General features: G+C 38.9%; 1 protein-coding gene across 1 annotated transcript in view; it reads right to left on the reverse strand.

Moving 5' to 3' along the window:
• OVCH1 (ovochymase 1) overlaps nt 1–23,456 on the reverse strand; it is a gene marked incomplete at both ends in the record, with an annotated part of 86,270 nt that overhangs the window by 39,895 nt on the left and 22,919 nt on the right. The window contains 8 exon segments of the mRNA XM_081250211.1: nt 631–855; nt 3,481–3,576; nt 3,907–4,063; nt 10,882–11,036; nt 14,815–15,010; nt 15,439–15,511; nt 21,901–22,081; nt 23,171–23,245. Coding sequence (XP_081106337.1) covers nt 631–855; nt 3,481–3,576; nt 3,907–4,063; nt 10,882–11,036; nt 14,815–15,010; nt 15,439–15,511; nt 21,901–22,081; nt 23,171–23,245 — 1,158 coding nt within the window.

Consider the following 23,456-nt stretch of genomic DNA (forward strand, 5'->3'; position numbering starts at 1 on the left):
CCCCGGTCCAGGAAGATCCCACGTGCCGCGGAACGGCTGGGCCCGTGAGCCATGGCCGCTGAGCCTGCGTGTCCGGAGCCTGTGCTCTGCAAAGGGACAGGCCACAACAGTGAGAGGCCCGCGTACCGCAAAAAAAAAAAAAAAAGAACAGGTGGCAAGTTTGCTGAACAAAACCAGGTTTGCCTGTACAGGAAATGAGATGACAGTTGGCATGTTCTTAGCAAATCTTTTTAATTCTACCATGTTAAAAGGCTTTAATGTATTTTGCTTTATTTGAAAATTCAGCACCTTACCCCCTGCATGATTTTTAATTATCTTAACCCCTCCTCTGTCTTACACAAATTTCTGGCACTCTGGCATGGTTCTGCTATGTTTGAAGAAGCTGGGTTCTCCCGTCTTTTTTTTTTTTTTTCCGAATACACATACATACAAACACTTCCATTCAACCTTTAGTATACCTGTTTTGTAAATTCAAATTTTGAAAATATTATATGTGCCTAGAAAAAAAGTCACGCCTACTACATGAATCAACATTTCAGTATTATTACCAAGTCAAACTCTCCCTTTGATCATAAGCCGCCTACACAGAAAAGGCTCCCAGCACAACGTATAAATGCCCCTAAGGTTTACCTGACATCCTTCTCTCATTGTGGTTTTCTTCATAAATAGTCAGAGCTGAATCGCGACACACATGAGACCCAGGGAGTGACAGATACTCAACCGTAAATTTTGCCATACTGCTTGGTGAAACTCTGAGCACCCAAGAACATTCCAGTTTTCCTCTATAATCCAGTGGATATCTTGGAGAGGAAAAAAAGCCTCTGGGCTCTTCCAGCTCCACTTCAGAGTAACAGCCTATGATTCAGAATATAGGGACACCAGGGACCACATAAATAAGACAAAGAAAAATGAGATTTTATCATAAACTTGAATAATTTAGGCTTTCAAGAAGAAAATTAAAACAATTACCATCAGTTACAAGTTCTTGGGTAAAATGATCATCCCATTTAATGTGTCCTACTTTTGTGAAATGAGGCTGTAGAAGTATAATTTAAACAATAATTACTTAAAATGACTTTTAACTGAATTTTAAAAATTTCTTAGAAAATGCACAGTGGACTGCATTACATCCTCTAATCCCAGCCTGTTTTCATTTTTTTCCTTCTTTGAGATGCAACTGAAGATCTGTTCCTAAAAGCTTCATTGACTTCACTGAGCACTTATCTTGCTGGGACAAATGATTACATTTATGGAGCTTGTCACTGAGATCAAGAAAAGGAACTGAATCATATAAAGTCATGAATTCCCAACCACTCACTATTTTTTGTAAATGGGGTAACAATTTCAAAAAACCATTGCTAAGATTCATTCATTCCCTTGTGTAAAAAGCAAGTGGTGGGAGTGGGTAGGTGTTAAATATGGCAGAATCCTAACACTTTTTCTCATAGAATATTCATAGAAGTAAAACAAAACAATACCCTTTTATATGTAAAACTTTGGAAGTTCTTTGGTATGCATAAGTATTTCTGAACACATACAAATGAGAAATATCTTCTCTGCATTTTAACAATGTTCATTTTCTAATAGTCTGAATGGGACAGTTCAAAGAACACACTTGATGGTCACTACACCACAACACTTACTGACCCTCATCATGGGTCATACCATCCCTATTCTAAGTGCTTAACATGCATTAACTTACTTTGGCACTCATTGAAATTATTCAGTTAAGCCATCAAAATCATTAGGTTTTATGATCTTAAACCTAAGTCTGCTTTCCATCTCAACCCCAATTCCAGATTTAATTTAATCTAAATATGACTCTTTGACTCTTGTTTTGACTCCTGACTCTTGTGTTGTCAGAATGTACCACCCATAACTGGTCCCTGAGTTACTCCACTTCATTCCTAGAAGATTTTAGCAGTCATTTTCTCCAACACTATTCCTACCATATATCTTGCTGATTTCAATAGCCATACAGACGATGATTCCAGCACTGAATCTTTTCAGTTTCTCAACTTTCCTCCAATGATCTTGTCCTTCACCTGACCTCATTCACTCCTCCAAAGGGTCAGCCCCTAGAGACCTGGTCATTAGCAATAACTGTAAGCCTTACATAAACTCAATTTCAAGAACCACCATCTCCAACCACAACCTTCTATTTTTCAGCTTACACCAACACTCCTTCACCTTTTGAGACTTGTAATTCATCTATTCCACCACCTTTTCTTGTTCCTTAACTTTTCATCCTTGCTTCACTCTTTTCCTAGCTTAAATTCCAACCATCCATCATTTTAATCTCTTCCTCATACACACTCTCAATTCCCTTATACTCTTGTATACTTGGAAAAACCCACTGTGATTGAATCTACTCTCCACCTGGGCTGCATCTATGTGGTATGCCTCAGTGTCTCCAGAGGAAAACATACAACCAAACTAACTGATTAGTCTCCCTCTAAATTTATGATCATTCATCTCAGAGGCTTTTATGCTGCCAAACAATTCTATGACATTTTCGTATTCCACACACTTGGTCACTTTTTTCAAGAACTGTTTACTACTTTCTCCTTTTTCTCTCAAAACCCGCAGAGCCTCTCCCACAATCCTCTGTTTCATGTGCTAAGAAAATATAAGCAATTAGAGGAGAACTGCCGTTCCCATTCCCACATGTACCCATACAACAGCAGCAGTGCCTAAATATTCTGCTTTCCATCTGGCAACTATGGATAAACTGCACTTTGCTCCTATCCAAGACCAACCCTTCCACCTGGACACTAGATCTCATCCACTTTCTTCTACTGAAGGTCCTCACTCTAGCAAGTCTCCCCCTTCTCCCTTGCATCCTTTTCAATTTTCCTCCAACTCTTTCTAGTTGTCTATTGGGCTTGAGTGTATATGGGAGTGGATGGGGCAGAGATGGATGAAAAGGGAAAGATCCTGACCATTTGGAAACCAAGAATGATGGTATCATGGAACTTTTATCTTCTTATAAATCTATCACAGACATCTAAATCTCCAGTTCCTTTTTGCTTTTAACTAAAAATAAAAATCCTATTAGCAAACAGACACTGACAAGTGGGGGAGAATTAAGAGAGACACTAACACTGATACTGGTCTTGGTCATCTAACATCCAGAGTCTTTATCTAGCAAGATACCTGAAAGCCTGAGGGCCTTTGTTCATATAGCAATAAATAGCTCAGAGGTCAGAATAATTCTGTGAACTTCTCCAAAATTCAAGCACTGTTCACAACCACAAGACTTTTTAAAAAATTTTTTTACCTGCAACAGCTGTAACTATGGGGTAGAAAAGATCCCTAGACAGTAACAATAACAACTCTCCTGTCTTTCAGCTTAAACTACCAACCAGAATGAAGACACAGTTTACGGTATTCCAAAGAAAATTAGTGAACCCAGATGAAAAATGCTTTTTGCTAAATTCTTTCTAGCTATATTAATGGCATAACGTGAACATCTACTACCTGGCCCAGATGCACTGTCTCTTGAAGGTGTGGGTGGTGGCAATTGTGGTCTTGTTAAGATTTTGCTTTCTTTATTTATCTGAAGTAAAACAGGACCTGCATCTGGGGAGAACATGTTAAAAGTAAATAAAGATGAAAGCCAAAGGACAAAATGTAGTCTGTTCCAGAGCAGATTTTTTTTCAAAGAGAATGCAAATCTAGGATTAAAGCAGCCTCAGGAAATGTCAGTTTTACCATAACTCTGCCTAAGGAAGAACTTATTCTTACAGAATTTTAACGTGTATTTTAATGTGTTTAGAAACTAAAATAAATAAAATACTATATTATGGTCTTCTCTTTCATAATGCTGATTTCCACCACTCTCACCTCTCCCAAACCCACCTAAAAAAAAGAGGCACCTTTTTATAATATCTGAAAAATATTTACCTTTGATTCTGGATTGAATCCAGTCCAAGAAGACACTCACCCTGGCAAATACGCCTGGCTTCCTTGGCTGGGGACAGCTGGCTCCCCAGCTGACAATGCCATAGAGGACAAAGGGAGCTTTTTCATGTTTACATACTAATGGCCCACCAGAATCTCCCTGAAACACCAAGAAAACATGTTCTAAAACTGCTTTAATCAGAACTACTGCTTTCAGTTTTGGAACAGGAATAATCAATAATTTATTCATAATATATTTCTTTAATTTCTTAAAGATTTATTTTTATCAATTTGTATACCTTAGAATACTTAGACTTAAATAAATGAAATCATGAATAAAAGAAATGAAAGAGGAGACATTACAACTGGTACCACAGAAATACAAGGGATCATAAGAGACCACTATCAACAACTATAAACTGAAAAATTGGATAAACTTAGAAGAAATAAATTCCTAGAAACATGCCACCTACTAACACCAAATCAAAAGGAAGAAGAAAATCATAACAGACCAATACAAGAAAGGAGATTGAATCAATAATCAAGAACATCCCAACAAAGAAAAGACTAGGACCAGATGGCTTCACTAGTGAATTTTACTAAACATTTAAACAAGAATCCTTCTCAAAGTCTACCCAAAAACTGGAGGAGGGAATACTCCAAAGCTCATTTTATGAGGTCAGCATTACCCTCATACTAAAGCCAGAAAAGAACACTACAAAAAAAGATAATTAGGCCCATATCCCTAATGAACATAGATGTAAAAATCCCCCCAAAATACTAGCATAATGAATTCAACAGTATATTAAATGGATCAATCACCATAATCAAGTGGGATTTATTCCAGTGATGCAAGGGTGGTTCAACATATGCAAGTCAATAAATGTGAAAGTTAAAAATCGTATCATCATCTCAATAGTACAAAAAAGCATTTGACAAAATGCAACATTCTTGCATGATTAAGAACTCTCAACAACTTGGGTGTAAACAAAACATACCTCAACATACAAAAGGCCATATATAACAAACCCACAGCTGATATTCTTCTACTCAACAGTGAAAGGTTGAAAGCTGTTCCTCTAAGAGAAGGAATAAGACAAAGGTGCTCACCCTCACGAGGCCTATTCAATATAGTCTGAAAATCCTAGCCAGAGCAATCAGGCAAGAAAGTCTTTTTATACAGAAAGTCTTAAAGGCTCCACCAAAAACTGTTAGAACTTATCAATGAATACAGTAAAGTTTCAGGATACAAAATGAACATATAGAAATCAGCTGTGTCTCAATACACCAACAGAACATACACACACACACATATATAAAAATCCCATGTACAATAGCATCAAAAGAATAAAATACTTTGGAATAAATTTAACCAAGGAGGTAAAAGGTCTCTATACTGAAAACTATGACTTTGATGAAAAAATTAAACACACAAAGAAATGGAAAGATATCCCACATTCATGAATTTGAAGAATTAACATTGTTAAAATGTCCACACTACTCAAAACAAGCTATAGATTCAATGCAGTCCATATCAAAATTTCAATGGCATTTTTCACAGAAATAGAGAAAAACAATCCTAAAATTCACATGGAACCACAAAGACCTTCGCATAGTCAAAGCAATCCTGAGAAAGAACAAAGCTGGAGGTATCACACTTCCTGATTCCAAAATATATTACAAATTTATAGTAATCAACACAGTATGGTGCTGGCATAAAAACAGACACACAGACCAATGAGACAGAATTGTGAGCCCAGTAAAAACCCTCATTTATATAGTTAACTAATATTTGAAAAAGGAGCAAAGAATACTCAATGGGGAAAAACTAGTTTCTTCAATAAATGGTGTTGGGAAAACTGGATAACCACATGCAGAGGAATAAAATTGAACCCCTATTTTACACCACAAAAATTAACTTGAAATAGATTAAAGACTTAAACATAAGACCCCAAATGGCAGAACTTCTAGAATAAAACATAGGGAAAAGCTCCTTTGACTTTGTTTTTGGCAACAGTATTTTTGGATATAAAGCACGAGCAACAGGGCCAAAAATCAGTAAGTGGGACTACATCAAGCTAAAAGGCTTCTGCACATCAGAAGAAACAATCATCAAAATGAAAATGCAACCCATGGAATGGGAGAAAATATTTTCAAACCATATATCTGATAGGTGGTTAATATCCAAAATTATAGAACTCATACAAATCAATAACAAAAAAATACAATTTATAAATAGGCAGAGGATCTGAATAGACATTTTTCCAAAGAAGATATACAGATGGCCAACAGGTACATGAAAACATGCTCAACATCATGAGAATGCAAATCAAAATCACAATGAGATATCACCTCATACCTGTTTGATCAGCTATCATCAAAAAGACAAGAAATAAACAGTGATTACAAGGATGTGGAAAAAAAGAGAATCCTTTTGCACCATTGGTGGGAATATAAATTGGTATATCACTGTGGAAAATAGAATTAAAAATAGAACTACCATATGATACAGCAATCCCAGTTTTGGGTATATAGCCAAAGGAAATAAAAATAGGATCCTGAAGAGGTATCTGCACCCCCATGTTTACTGCAGCTTTATTCGTATTAGCCAAGATATGGAAACAACCCATTTTTCTGTAAAAGGATGAATGGATAAAGAAGATGTATGGAGTATATGTGTGTGTGTATTTTATATATATATATAGAGAGATATAGATATAGATATAGATATGTCTATATGTATATTTGTTTACTTATTTGTTTATTCAGCCATGAGAATACTGAATACTAAAATGGAATATTATTCAGCCATGAGAAAGAAGGAAATCCTGTCATTTGCGACAACATGGATAATCCTTGAGAACAATATGTTAAGTGAAAAGTCAGACAGTGAAAGACAATTACTGTATGATATCACATATACATGAGACCTAAAAAATGGGAAAAATGGGAAGATGCTAGTCAAAGGGTATAAACTTCCAGCTGTAAGATTAACAGGTTCTAGGGATCTTATGTACAGCATGGTGACTGTAGTTAACAATACTGTATCGCTTACTTGAAAGCTGCTAAGAGAGTAGATCATAAGTGTTCTCAGCACAAGAAAGAAATGATAATTATGTGAGGTGATGAAGGTGTTAACTAACCCTACTATGGTAAGCATTTCACAATACATAAGTGTATCAAAATCATCACATTAGGGCTTCCCTGGTGGCGCAGTGGTTGGGAGTCCGCCTGCCGGTGCAGGGGACGCGGGTTCGCGCCCCAGTCCGGGGGGATCCCACATGCCGCGGAGCGGCTGGGCGTGTGGGCCATGGCCGCTGAGCCTGCACGTCCGGAGCCTGTGCTCCGCGGCGGGGGGGGCCACGGCAGTGGGGGGCCCGCGTGCCGCAAAAAAAAAAAAAAAAAAATCATCACATTATACATTTTATATAAAATTTTATATGTCAATTATATCTCAATAAAGCTGAAAAATAAAAAACCCAAGCTTTAAAACATAGGATATGTATTTTTTTAAGATAGTCTTTCTGATTTTTTATCAGGGCTTTTTTTTTTTTTTGACACAAATGTACTTAGGACCAAACTAAACCTTTAATTTAATTGTCTTCTTATAAAATAAACTGAGCTGATAACATATTTGAGATAAGTGTTTATTTTATATGAAGAATTTCACAGGAGAAATCCTGAACTGGGAATAGGAGACAGATTCTTTAATCTGTAATGTAGAACAATTAACATTTTCTCTGGGCCTAATTTTTTTCCCACATAATTTAAGATTATACTTAGGAGCCCCTCCAGTTTGAAAATTGTCTGATTTGTCAAATCCGGTGTTTTTTTATTCACTCATTCATTCAGTACGAACACATACCCAATATAGAATTTTTCAGTCAATTACAAACATTTTGTGATACAGAAAGAGCCTGTCTAATTTATCTTTTATGGTCAGCACTTATTACAGGGCCTCACACATGGTAAATCTTCAAGAAACAAATGGTACCTACTGATTATTTTAAAAATTATTCGGTGCCTACTGTGAGCCAGGCATTCTGGAAAAGAATATAAACAAATTAGATGGTGATAATAGCCATAAAGGAAATACTCAGAGTGAAAAGTTGAGAACAATGGTAGCTGTGTGTACGCTTACACGTGCATGTATATATTTGTAGTTTCAATAACATTTGAGCTTGTACATGAAAAATAAGGAGGTGGATTTTCAAAAACCTGGAGGAATAGCATTTTAATGCAGAATTAATATCTGGGCTAAGGCCCCAACTTAGACAAGGATGTGGCAAGTCTGAGGTCAGAAGGCAATCGATGTGGCTGAAAAATAGTAAGCAAGAGGATAGAAATAAGAACTAGACTGGAGGGCTTCCCTGGTGGCACAGTGGTTGAGAGTCTGACTGCCGATGCAGGGGACACGGGTTCATGCCCCGGTCCGGGAAGATCCCACATGCCACGGAGTGGCTAGGCCCATGAGCCATGGCCGCTGAGCCTGCACGTCCGGAGCCTGTGCTCCGCAACGGGAGAGGCCACAACAGTGAGAGGCCCGCGTACCGCAAAAAAAAAAAAAAAAGAACTAGACTGGAAAAGTCAGCAAGAACAGAACATGTATCACTCTGTGAAGACAAAGATCAATGGTAGGTCAAAGAACTTGAGATTATAAAAAAAATCTAAAATTTGTTGTGAGCAAAGAACCACTGTGTATCTGAAACTCCCATGTCTCTGCATTCCAACATTCTGTTGTTCACCTTCCTGGATGAGAAATTACATTAGCAGGTCCATTACCCCTGAGTATACACAGGAGGGTAAAAACCCTTTTTTTGGGTAAAAACCAATTACCTGATAGAAATATTAGAGTCCGTTTCATCAAAGCAAGTTTCTGAAGTTACCCTTTTAGTAATTCAGTTTTCTTTATAAAAGAAAGCTAGCCACATCTAGTCAGAATCTCTCCTATTTTCCTTTTTTTGTAGTGGCTGTAAATTTGGTCATACTGCAGCGAAAGTGACAGCTGGATGTAGCTGAAACAAATATAGGTACCAACCGAGATTATGGTATTTGGCTCACCTCTGACATGGACCTATTTGCTCTCTTGATAGATTAAGCCCTTCCCTTAATGTTATATGCTGTTAAACATGACAGGGACAGCAGAGCCATTTGTAATTTTTTTGATGTGAAAAAGAAAGAAAAAACATCCTTCAAAAGGGGGAGAATGAACACATTAATTCAGAGTACTTTTCTATTGGATTTTTATAATATAACAGTAATGTCCTCTAGCAGATGGTGTGAGCGCCCTTCTCATATTCCTCGGACCTTCCAGTCTATGACGGCTCTGTGCCCTGAGGGCCCTTGCCCTGTCCACCCCAGCCATAAGGCAGCTCAGACTGTGGGAAATGCTCCCCTGCAGCCCTCCAACTGTGACTCTGGGGAAGCTCCCTCACCCCTCCAAGGGGAGGGGATAAACATACTGCGTGTGTTTTGCATCACTGCCAGAGTTTCGCTGCACCTCCTCACATTTCTACCAGTGATATTTGTACTTTCTGAGCAGACTGTTGCCCTTGAATCCTCCTCTCAGAGTCTGCTTCTGAAGAATGCAAATTACAATATGCAACATAAAACAGAATTTGGGTAGTGCTTGACACAAGGAAAGGGTTTAACTACACTGAATTTATATTCAATGTTAAGAGGGGACCTCCTTCCTTCTCTCCTCATTTTTTCCAATGGAAAGACTTCTATCCAGATTAAAGCCCAGTTTTCTCCCCATAGAGGTGGTATCCATTGGTTTCTGTTTCTTCATGGCCAGGGGGTTGGGGGGAGCGTTGAGGGGGGCAGGGGAGGACTATCAAAAAGCTGCAACTCGGGCTTCCCTGGTGGCGCAGTGGTTGAGAGTCCGCCTGCCGATGCAGGGGACACGGGTTCGTGCCCCTATCCCGGAAGATCCCACATGCCGCGGAGCGGCTGGGCCCGCGAGCCATGGCCGCGGAGCCTGTGTGTCCGGAGCCTGTGCTCCGCAACGGGAGAGGCCACAGCAGTGAGAGGCCCGCGTACAGCAAAAAAAAAAAAAAAAAAACAACAAAAAAAAGCTGCAACTCAAGATTCATTCTTTCTTCCCTCTCTACTCTAGACCAATATGAAATGATACAACAATCTGGAGAAGTGTGTCTGCTCTACAGACCCCAACTTTCCCTTAGGCAGGCTGCCTCAAGTCCAGACTACTAGGTGTTCAAGGTGGGCTGCTTAGTGTTGGAAACACTTTTTGGTTCCATACCTAAGACATATTCCTCAGTCGGCTTTGTGGATATTAAAGCTGGTGTTTTGTAATCCTTTTGCCCATATCCAGTCTTTTTCTTAGTTGATTCTGGACTTGCCAATAGCATGCTTGCCCAACTGACATGTGAATACATCTGCACAGCTTCGTGCCTCTAGGATATCACTAAAATTAAACTACTGCTTTGTGATTTGTTTTCTGCTGCATATGAAAACCACTTTTTCAAAGGTTCTCATTTTCTTCATGATTATCTTATTTTATTCTGTGGTAGAAAATTAAGTGCGAGTACCCAGGAGTTTAGTAATAATTTGAAACAATAAAACTCTTAAGGCATAAGTAGGATACACTAATTTATAATCCGTATTTGCTCGTTCCCCTTTTACCAAAGCTTTAAGTATATCTGAACCCGTCTTCCCACCTGCAGACCAGTTCAGTGGTGCTGCCCTCTCCTACCTTCTCATGGGCTCCTCTGTGTACCCTCTGCCCCTCTGACTGATGGCTGCTTCTGTCTCCTCTCTGCCATCTCAGCAAGTTTGAACTAAGTAATTCACTCTTCCTGTTGTCCTACTGGCTTTCGAGTAGGGGTGTGGCGTGATGCTGCAGGCACAGGCCAAGATGCTTGTCTGTGGCTTTGAGAGTAGATTCTTCCGGTCTAAGGAGAATCTCCAACAGATGACAGCTTCCTATCTTCCTCTGCAAAATTAGAATCCTCTCACCTGACCCACGTCTTTCCCTCCAGATGCTGCAAAGCCAGCACAGATCATCTTCTCTGTAATCCCTCCTGGATGGGCAGAATAGTAAGTGTGTTCGCAGACCTCTCTTTCCAACACGAGCACTTGAATCTGCTGTAAGCGACTCGCTAGGCCACCATCTAAGAAATAGATTCAGAAAGACAGCTTGATAATGAAGTAAACAACAAGTGGTGTTAGAGAAATAGATTTAAGTTCAGACTTGCTCTACACCGACACAGCTGCCATCATTTGGTTTTGCCTAAGCTGATACAGAATTCTGAATCCAAACACAGTGTTTTGTGCAGGACATCTTTATTTCCAGATGTGACATCTTGGTGAAGAAAATCCATTGGCAGGAGAAACAAGATCAGAAACACTTTTTTTCTAGCTTAATTCTGATTTAAATGTTAGTGTTTCAAATATTGCTATTAAGAATTCAGAAAGAGAAATCAGTAAGATATGAATTGGTATCACAGATAATTTATATTATAAATATATATGTTTATATATTTTTACAGGTACAGTTGACCCTTGAACAACGCAGGTTTGAACTGCACCGGTCCACTTATACTCAGATATCTTTCAATAGTAAATACTGCAGTACTACACAGTTTGTGGTATGTAGGGCTGACTATAAATGACACTTGAATTAACCCCCGCATTGTTCAAAGGTCAACTGTAAACATTTTACGTAAACATATATTATAACTACGTAACAATAATATATTTATATGATTTCCAGTTGTAACAGGGAAGAGCCAAATCAGACTACATGTTGGATCTGTTTCTTTTTCTTTAACCTTTGCTTTCCGCAGCTTTTGTTCACTGAAAGGATACTGTCTGTACATAACGGCCTGCCTCGGGGAACCCTGCCCCTCTGCCTTTGCTCGGGGGAGCATCCGGACCCTGCCCACCTGTGGATGGCTACAAGAAAGAAGAAATTAACACATCCCCTCCCCGAGGCTGGCTATTCCAGGTGATATTTGCAAAACTTATGGCCATTTTACTTTACTTCCTCATCTCCTCCCCCTCTCTGTGCTATAAAAGAAACTGGCATCCAAACCCCATAAGATGTTTTTTCAGAGACACTAGTCTGTCGTCTTCATGGTCTGTGGGCTTTTCGAATAAAGTCTTATTCCTTGCCTCAATGCCTCGCCTCTGATTCGTTGGACTGTTGTGTGGCGAGCAGAGTGAGCTTGGACTCAGTAGCACTCATAAAACAAAACCATATTTCTCTTGTTCCTTTACTATCACTGAGGCCTAATCTCAACTCTAATTTAAGATGACACTGATGAAGAACACTAAAGAATTTCTTCTCCCTCCTGGCCCTCAGGCAGGTCTATGTTAACACGTGTTCTGCGTGACTTATTCTATCACTTTAGATTTAGGACTAATTAAAAAAAGGTAAGTTCAGTATTTGATAGCCCTATCACTTTTTGAAAAAAATTCATAAAAATTACTTTACATTTATGTAAATAGTATCTTATTATATTTTATTTATATTTACATTTATGTAAATAGTTCCTTAATATATTATATTTATAAAGCTTTTTACTCTAAGCTATTAATACTCACAGCAACATTGTGAGGGGGGCTGTCACACTAATCTCACACATGAAAGAGCCAGCGCTCTGAAGATTTAATCACACAGCACGTATGGGACAGAACTAGAACCTAGCCTAGGTCCGACTCTAAATCTTATTTTTTTTTAATGTAGTAATCTAATACATAGATAATTTAATGTACTTAAAATGCTCTTTTCAGGGACCATCCCTAACAACGTTGCTTATTATCATGTCTCAGAATTGAGAACTTGTTTTCTCTCTGAGACTAAAAGACTGTAACCACCTCCGTCATCTGGTGGTCATGGAGTTGGTGAAGGTTGAAGATGTTAAAGAACAGGCACATTTATTCAAGGGCTTTGAGGCCAGTCAGTCAATAAAAATTTACTGAGTGTTTCCTCTATGCTAGGTAGATGCTGAGTCCTGGGGAGACAGCAGTGAATTAGGCAGAGATCTGCCTTCAAGAGGCTCCCGCTCTAAGGGGTGGGATGTAGAAAATGATTCCGTAAACTATGTCAAGTCTGTTTATGTGCAAGGAGATGATAAAACCAGGCAGTGCTGAGAGTGAAGGAAGGACGGTCCTGCTGAAAGAAAGGGGTCTGAGAAGATTTGAGTTGAGGATGGAGTAATGAGGAGGGCCTGTGAGAAGACTAGGATAGGAGTGCTCCGAGGCCCAGGAAACAAAGCACAGAGCTTGAGAAAGAAAGAAGACACAGGTCAGCCAATAAGGGGACAAAGGAGGAACAGAGGCTGGAGAAGTATGGGGAGGTCCAGTGCAGAGCCTTCAGTGCTGGGCTAGGAGTTCAGATTGTATTCCAAGTGTAACAAATGAGCCACTCAAGGTTTATCAGCTGAGCCACACTGATTTTAAATCCCACTTTTGATATTTATTAGCCATGGGATTTTAGCAAATTACTTAGACTGCAGGGCCATAATCTCCTCATTTGCAGAATGGGAGGATAAAATCTCCTCATATGGTAGTTGTGAAGATTTTAGAAAAATGCAATTTGGCTGTAGGTAGCACAGTAAGCTGAGAACATGAATATTGTATGAGGTCAAAGATATCTCACCTCCTTCAAGCTCACAGACTTTACCATTATTTTTTTTAATTGAAGTATATTTAATTTACGATGTTGTGTTAGTTCCTGGTGTATAGCAAAGTGATTCAGTTATATATATGTATATATTCATTATAGTTTATATATAAAGTATATATAGTTTATATATAAACTTTTCCATTATAGTTTATTACAAGATATTGAATTTAGTTCCCTGTGCTATACAGTAGGACCTTGTTGTTTATCTATTTTATACATAGTAATGTATATATGTTAATCCCAAACTCTTAATTTATCCCTCCCTGCCCACTTTCCCCTTTGGTAACCATAAGTTTGTCTTCTACATCTGCAAGCTCACAGACTTTAAATGACATATAAACAGAAGGAAAATATAAAAGAAAATAACTTTATACAGTGAAAAGAAGCAGGACACAAACATCAACCCATTCAGATCTTTCAGTATTTCACTATGGCTTTAAGAACCCTAGAATCTAGCCCAGGGGTCCTCAAACCCCAGCCAACAGGCCAATTTCATGCCAGGTCCTAACCGAAGCCTATTTATTACAAGCCTATTTATTACATCCCCAAGCCTATTTATTACAATCCATGAACTAATTATGATTTGTACATTTTTAAATGGTTGAAAAGAAAATCCAAAAAAGAATAACATTTTGTGACAAGATTATTGTATAAAATTTAAGATTCATGGACAAGTTCTGTTGGAATACAGCCACATCCATTCTATAACATATTGTCCGTGGCTGCTTTGTGATACAATGGCAGATTTGAATAGCTGTGACAGAGACCACATGGCTTACAAGGCATAAAATACTTCTATCTGGGGCTTCCCTGGTGGCGCAGTGGTTGAGAGTCCGCCTGCCGATGCAGGGGATACGGGTTCGTGCCCCGGTCCGGGAAGATCCCACATGCCGCGGAGCGGCTGGGCCCGTGAGCCATGGCCGCTGAGCCTGCGCGTCCGGAGCCTGTTCTCCGCAACGGGAGAGGCCACAACAGTGAGAGGCCCGCGTACCGCAAAAAAAAAAAAAAAAAAAAAAAAAAAAAAAAATACTTCTATCTGGCCTTTCACAGATCTAGCCTACCTATGATTAAGTCACCCTGATGGAAAAATATAAAATAGCTCATTCTGTAATTTGATGAGCTTTACAGCTACATAAAACATGGTTTCGATCTTTCAGAAGGAAGAAGGGCTAAAGCAGATACTACTTGATATCATGTCCATGACACATTCTCAAAACTCTCAACCAGCAGTGATGTTTACGCAAAAGTAAAATGTTTACCTTCACCAACGCTTCCCCATCCAGTCACAACACAGATCTCAGAGGAAAACAGAGGCTCTGTGCTGTGTGGGAGACACACTGGCCTCACCACTGAGTTGAACTCCAGAGCAGAGCTCAGCTGTATTAGGGCGATGTCAGAGTCAAAGGTCAGTCTGTCAAAGTCTTCGTGCACCACGATGTGTTTGGCCCTTCTCACCTGTATTGTTAGCAAGCCAGAGATTACAAGTCAAAGTCAATGAGTTGAACAACTTCCTTGTATACTGGTCCAAAATAATCTTAAATCTCTGCATTTCCACACGTCAGTAATGAAGATGACTTTGTACTAAATTAAAAAGGGCAGTCTCTGTTAATAATTTGCAGGAGTCCATGCACCGCTTTCTGAGGACTGGTGGTCCTGGAAAAACCAGACTATGGTGGACCTGTGTACATGGACCTGAATTTGCACTTCCTGACTCACCTCACCTAATTTTCAGATTAAATGTGATCTCAAATGGTATCTTTAAATGTTGGTATAAATGATAAGTATACGAGGGCATTAGGGGATTAATAACTACATATTTTAGCTAAATGTATTCCCTGGCATGTGACAGTTTAGGCAGAATAACCATTAAAAACATTTCTCACTTGCTCAGTTGGTTCCTTCAAGGTTCTGTCATGGTCTCCAGCAACAATGGTCCACAAGAGCGGATTATTTTTCCTGGAGAGAGAAGAACAACAAAAGTTTGACATGAAAACACACTTTTCACCATTTGGTCTAACCCCATCTGGCCCTACCAACATGCACTGTTCAGTTCAGTCAGGGGCCACCCACTACCCTGTCTGGCACCTTTGTGTAACCAGCAATGCTACCCTCCGCCTCCTGACCTACCTGAGGACAAGTTCCTAATTGTGTATCTTGCCCCCTTCTTTTGGCCATAAAATGTCTGTGGAGCCCTTATCAAATATCACCAAAGACTATATTTAAGTTAAGAAGGAAAAAAGAAAAGTTAGAGCTTATTTTAATTTTATAGTGACATTAGGAATGCATGAAAAAAATTACATTCATAATGAGGTCCATGTTTTACTGTTAAAAGTATCCAAACATTATATTACAGGAACCAGAATTGATGAAACTCAGGTTAAAAAAGAATTTGTCAATTGAAAACTAGGTAAAATTCACATATAGTGTTAGAGATCAGGGCACTGATTCCTTTTAGAGGGGTGATTATTGGGAGAGGCTCAAGGGGGGCCCCTACTTTGTTTCTTGATCTGGGTGCTGGTTGCATGGGTGTTTGCTTTGTGTAAATTCCTCTAACTGTACTGAAGATTTGCCCACATTTGATATACTTCAAAAAGATGTTTAAAAATTTAAATGTACATCCATTAATTTGCCACATCAAGATCTCCAGGGCTTCCCTGGTGGCACAGTGGTTAAGAATCCACCTGCCAATGCAGGGGACATGGGCTTGAGCCCTGGTCCAGGAAGATCCCACATGCGTGGAGCAACTAAGCCCGTGCTCCACAACTACTGAGCCTGCACTCTAGAGCCCGCGAGCCACCACTGCTGAAGCCCACGTATCTAGAGCCTGTGCTCCACAACAAGAGAAGCCACCACAATGAGAAGCTCGCGTGCTGCAACGAAAAGTAGCCTCTGCTTGCCACAACTAGAGAAAGCCTGCGTGAAGCAATGAAGACCCAATGCAGCCAAAAATAAATAAATAAAATTTTAAAAAAGCTCTCCAGTTGAAAAAAATGTCCAAGTAAAGAGTCTCTCCATTGCCAGAAATACACTGTCACTTCAGCTCGGAGATTAATTTTTCATTTTTCAAAACTGTTTCTTCAGTAAAATTTATTGAAATTATTTTTCAATACACTTTATTCAAAGGAGATGTTTCTTAATACACATAGGCATCTTCTCTCTAGTCATAACCATGCTCATTTCAATTTCTTGCATGATGAGTCTGACTCATTCGTGTGTTTCAATGTGCCTTTATTAAGGGAACTAACTTAGGTAAAGTGCCTGGCAAGTACTCTACAGAGGGTAAAGACTCCATAATGGTAGCCATTTATTATTATCATTGTTATTATCTGTCATGCACTCGAATGGAAGAATCAACTTTATTTTCAAAGTCACCCTCTAAATCATTACTTGGTAGCAAATTAACTTATTTCTTAAAGCTGTTACCAAGCTGTTGTCCTAGAATCATACCCCTGCCCTTCCCTTGAAAGGAAACAAATTGCTCTTATCTAAGTCTCAGGAGGAAGCTGCAAAGAGAAAAACAAGAACTGGTTAGACCCAACTAGGCCCAAGATGGCGGAAGATTTGACTTCCACTAGACCTTGGACCTCATTATACACTCATTGTAATACAACAGCTAAATGATGTACCCACCAGCGCCATGACAGTTAATGGTTGCCATGACAACACTGGAAAAGCCCATACAAGAACTGAAAAGGAGAGCTGCATCAGTTCCAGGTCCAAACCACACCCTTGTTCTTGGATAAGTCATGAATATTCCTCCCGCTCTTTCCAATTCCCTCCCTTTTACTTCGACCCTCCTATATATATGGTATCTCCATCAGAATTGGGTTAAGAAGTTGAATTTCGAACTAAATTCCCACTTCTCCATTCTTCTGCCATTGAACAAAGCTTCTGCTGTCTCAGTCTCAGCATTGGTTTCATGATTGGCTGTGTGAATCCGAGTGGAAAAAGAACCTCCTGGCTGAGACAAGGGGTGTCCCGGCATGTGTCCAGGTGACCGATTTGGTGACAAATTCATTCTACCTTTTTATACAGAGACTAGTGTCCACAATACAAAGAAATAATAAACATCATGGTAGAGTTGATAATGTAGCTCACAATCTCTAGTGAAGAAATTGTGCACAGTCATCAAATATCCTTTTATTTGGTAGAGAACACTGTAAAAAGCATATGACAACACAACGTACACTTTATAAAGCAACAAAGCCTGAGATTTCTCCAATATGGGACAATAGCTGAAGGTATCAATTTATGAATTTCACTAGCCTTTCTTCCCACTTGCCCATGATCAAGCTTCATTTCTTGTATCCTTATGGCCTTGTCCCCAACACAACAATGGGACATGTATCACTTACTGCAACAGGAGAAGAAAGAGTAACTGATAAATTACAGAAAGGGGCTGAAATTGAAAAACCGCTGATTTAGGTCTGAGACAGAAAGATTCCAATGCACAATTACAAAGTGAGTTTAGTGCCCTAAAGTAAGTTAAAAATCCCACATGAGCACAAAGACCAGAGTGGAGTCAGCAAAATAAGAACACACCAGGTTTTTCCTAAGGATAGAACAACATTACCCAGGAACTTGTTAGAAATATAGATTCTCTGGCCTCACACCAGACTTTAAGTCAGAAACCCTCCAGGCAATTCTGAAGTTTGCTAAAGTTTGAGAACTTATATTAAGGGTAACCAGTGCCAGGGACAGTAGTATATGGGAGGTGATACAGTGTTGTTGTCAGTCGTCCTTATGGTCTTTGGAGCACTACCCAACAATGCCAGCCAGCCTGGCACCTGGTGACCTTCAGCAAAAATGATGTCTATCTCAGCTCCCAGATTTTGCACACTTCCTCAACTGGCTCATCCCACATGGCAAACCTGCCTTCTCAGTGGATTTGGATACTCAGAAGCCCCCTTCTATGGAGGATGGAGCCCTGGATGTTTATAAGATTGATGAAGATGAGGCAGCGAGAAGCAAGTCCTTGAAGGAATCAGCTGAAGAGTTCCCTAAAGGCAAGGCATGAATGGAACATACTACCTCTGTTATACCAGCATATCAAACACTTCTGGGGTAAAGATCTATATAGGTCAAGCTTCAAAAAGATATTTTTGTGGTCAAGTAAGTTAGGCAACTATGAAAAGTTAAAGAAAAAATGAGGTGCACAGACATTTTTCATATCAGTATAAATACAAGGCACAATGTTTTGTGCAAAAAATTATAATATACTACAAAATACATTTAATGTGCATAAACATTAATGGAAAATCAGATAATTAAAACATTCTTAATATTGATTACTTCCAGAGAGGCTGAATGGATTAGTGAAACGGAGAAGGTAGTTTAGATTTTACCTGATAACTTTATTTAACTGCCTTTTAAAACAAACATTATTACTATTTTAATAAAATTTTACAAAGAAACCAAGAAGGTTCACTAATGATATTGGACACAAGTGCTTTTTGTGGTTAACTTAAATGGTTCACAAACATTTTTAGCTGACTCTGTTTATTAATCTCAACTGACTCATCAAGTTGAATATTCTACCTTGTGAAGAATGGTTTGCTGTGGTCTATATCTTGCTGCAAGGAGTCATGGTCCATGACATAAATTCAGGAACAGACTGAACTATTTGACAAGGGAGTCTGCCAAAGCTTCTTCTGTGCCTCTGGTATCAATACTAATAGCTGTTTTCTCCAATGCATTAATTTTCACTAATTAGTCAGCTATAACTGAGGCTTTTCCATGGTACATAAAAATGCACTTTGATAGAATTCTTATAAAATGGCTTCTCCAAGGGCAGGAGGTGCTAGAATGAACCATGTGGTACTGGATTAAGTTGTAAATATTCACATGAACTCATGTTTACTTTAATATAGGTACAGATAGATAAATATGTTTATATAAGTGAGTTAGTATGCATACTTACTTTTTCTAGCTCTTTCAGCTAAGAGGGCCTAGAAACATTAACACCCTAGTGGCAAGCAGGGTGCTCAGCACCCAGATCTTGACTTCTCATGCCATTCTCCAATAAAATGAACCAGGGCTCACGGGAGAAATGGCTGATTCTAGGACTGAGAGTGGAATATATAAGATGAACCTGGAGCATCCTGTAGTATCACAGAGGATGGGGGCGTATCAAAAAGACAAGAAGCCACTCTGAAAGAACTCACAGTAGTCAAAGCTGGAACAATTTGAGCAACAAAATAAATATACAGTATTTATAAAAATAAATATTTTCAAGTCTGCACTGGTATAAATACATGATCTAATAAATAAAAGGAAGAGAAGAGGTAAATCTCCCATACAGAAGAATTTCAAATAACTTTTGTAGGAAACTCTGTGCTCAAGAAGGTGGAGCTTAATGCCCAACTGTTTGAGTGTGGGCTACCCTTAGCCACTTGCTTCCAAAGAGTAGGTAAGAATGGGGGGAAAATGTAACTTTACAGTTGGGACACCTGGCAAACACTGCCTGGGCCAGTGATGGAGGTTAACGTCATCATTGAAAAGTCATGTTGACCGCTTGTACCCTTGATATGATGTGATAAGAAGAGCATGTTGCCTCTGTGTTCCTCCTCCCCCAAATCCAAAATCCCAGTAAAACCATGAGAAAAACATCAGACGAACTCAAACTGAGGTACATTCTACAAAATACCAGATGAGTACTCCTAAATACTGTCCAGGACATCAAAAACAAGGAAAGTCAGTGAGACTCAGAGCCGAGAGGAGGCGAAGGAGACAGGACAACTAAATGCACCTTCGTGTCCTGAATGGCAGAGAGAACAGCAACTACACAGACCCTGAGAAAGGAACAAGCACAGCATTTTTGAGGAAGGGGGTGGGTCCACTGGGGACAAGCAGAGAAGGGGTCAAGATGGAGTCAGGGACAGGGAAGGGTTCTGGACCTTGACTGTACATTGGAATTATCTGGAGAGTATTTATTTATTTATTTATTTTGAAATATAGTTGATTTACAATGTTGTGTAAATTTCTGCTGTACAGCAAAGTGATTCAGTTATATATATATATATATATATATATATATATATATATATTCTTTTTTTTTTTTTTTTTTGTGGTACATGGGCCCCTCACTGTTTTGGCCTCTCCCATTGCAGAGCATAGGCTCCGGACACGCAGGCTCAGCAGCCATGGCTCACGGGCCTAGCCGCTCTGCGGCATGTGGGATCTTCCCGGACCAGGGCACGAACCCTCATCCCCTGCATCAGCAGGCAGACTCCCAACCACTGCGCCACCAGGGAAGCCCTATACATTCTTTTTTAAAATATTCTTTTCCATTATGGTTTATCATAGGATATTGAATATAGTTCTCTCTGTTATACGGTAGGACCTTGTTTATCCTTGGGAGTATTTAAATATACAGTGTCCAGAACCAACCCACAAGTGATTGCCTTAACTAGTCTGGACTGAAAATGAATTAATTACAGTTACACACATCCACATCATTTAATCTGTATATGTTATAAAGATAAAAGCAAATCACAGAAGAATATAAACTATAGTTCTTTTACATTAATATCAAAACCAGGAAAAACAAGGCGATATACTGGTTTTAGGGATTCATAGATGTTAAAACCAAAAACAAACAAACAAAAAAAAGCAAAGGAATTATGAACACAAAATTTAGCATAGTGTTTACCTCTTTGGGAGGGGCACTAAGGGGTTTTGAAAGGAAAGTGTAAAGATCCTTCTTATGCTAGGTAGTAGGGACACAAATATACATTTACTAACTATTCTTTAGATTACATATGTATATTAATGTACAGTTTTTCATATCATGGTATAGTTTACAATTTAAAAACACTGAAAGTTCAGTGATCAAGGTGTGGATTATCCTACTGTGCTCTCCACTGTCGTGAACCATACTTTAAAAGGAACAACACTAAACCAATCCAGGGTAAGGTGCATTGCACGGTGAGGCCTCTGGAATTACAAACAATAGAACAATGAGCATTTAGCTTAAGGATTAAGGGCAATGTGAGAGGGCTCTTGAAGCATAGGAAGTGCTGTTATGTGAAAAAAGAAAGAGATTGAGTTCTTGTTTTCTGGAACTGCAGTAAATTTAGATCAATAAGTTTCTGCTACAGAGAAGCAGACTTGGGCTTAACATAATCAGAGATCCCTATAAATGGGATGAACAATTTCAAGATTTGATTTGCTTTTTCCTCACTGACATTGTTTAAATAGAGGCTAGGTGGACCTGGGGCAGCAACACTGAAAGGAAGATTCATGCTTTAGAATTAGTCTGGATGATTTTAGAAGTTAGACAATTATATTTATGTCCTAGGTATGGTACATAAATACATTAGTAAAATATCATCAGTCTCACTCACGATTGCACACAATGGGCCGCAGTCAGAATCCAAGTAGAGCTGATGATGGCACCTCCACACTGGTGATTGCCTAGAAACCTCAAACCCACCTGCCATGGCCAGCAGTGGGGGCAGGCTTCTTCCCCTCCTGCAATTCTCCTGGAAAGCCACTGGGGACTAAATGGAGGGATGCCACAGACACCTACAGCAAAGGAGATCAAACTAATGACCCATCCAACTGAAATAATTAAGAACACACTCCTCCCCCAATGGCTTGCCATAGCCAACAGTAGTAATTCCCAAATACCAGATGAGTTTCATCAAGATATAGATTCCTAAGACCCACCTCTGTAGAATCTGATTTTAAAAGCTTGCCTAGGTAACTCTGCTAAGCAATCAGGTTTTTAGGTACTGGCCTAAAAAATTATATTTATTCATTCATTTAACAAATATTTATTTAGTGTTTGGTGTTGCCAGGCACTGTTCTAGACATTGGTGACGTATCAATGAATAGCATACTGTAGACAAAAATCCTGGCCCTCATGGAACTTACATTCTAGTAGGAAAATTCTGTTTGTTAGCAAAGGATACAAGGTTCTTTATTATACATCCTGTTTAATCTCTCTTTCTCATTGTATAAAACCATTTACCAATCCCCAAACATACCAAATTGTCTCAGATATCCAAATGCTGTTCTCTTGTCTGGAATACTGCTGTGACTCAGATCAAGTACTATCTTCTCCATGAAGTCTTCTCTGACTCCCCCGTAAGAGGCAGACAATTTCCCCTCTTTATAGCTCCCTGTGCAACTTTCTATTGATATTAAAACCCATCAACTAGAACATATGAAATACATGCATACAGAGCAATGAAAGTTCGTAATATTTAACCAGACACTTAAGATTATAATGAAGTTAAAAGTTGCAAGTGTGTTAAAAAAATGAAAACAAAAAAGTTTTGTTTTCACCCTTTGCCCCCAAATGCAAAATCATATTAAACACAGAATTTAGGAAGATATTTTAAATATTAAGTTTGCATAGGAATAAATGCGGACAAGGATTGCTCTCTGTACCTCTTTTTTCCTGTCATAAAGCTTATTTCTTCTTCCCTCTATTTATAAGTCTATACTCAAACCCAAACAGGGTTCTGGAAATTTCACGGGCTTAAATATAAAACTCATTCTTGCTCACTGTGAAGCTATATCAATGCAAGATGAGGCTTTTGTAAAGAGATATCTAGTTAACAAAGAAAGGAAATTAAACAGATAAGAATCACATGGTCATCAACTCACCATATGGAATATCTTTTGTAGAAGATACAGCATTGGTTTTGGAAGATGATGTTGATCCAACTTTGTTTAAAGAGTCTGCAGAGGAAAAAAATATTAATTGAAAATATTTAGAGTAGCATATAGTAGCTGACCCTACTTGCTTACACTGGTCAATCATAGAACCGCTCTTAAGTTGATCTAACTACTACTATCTTTCAAATGTTAAATGCCAGATCCCATACATGTGATTTGGTCGTATATCTCCTAATATCCCTGTTGTACCCTTTTAAGCATTTCCTCCTTCCTT

The sequence above is a fragment of the Mesoplodon bidens genome (assembly GCF_964165515.1).
Source record: "Mesoplodon bidens genome assembly, chromosome: 11".
NCBI lineage: Eukaryota > Metazoa > Chordata > Mammalia > Artiodactyla > Ziphiidae > Mesoplodon > Mesoplodon bidens.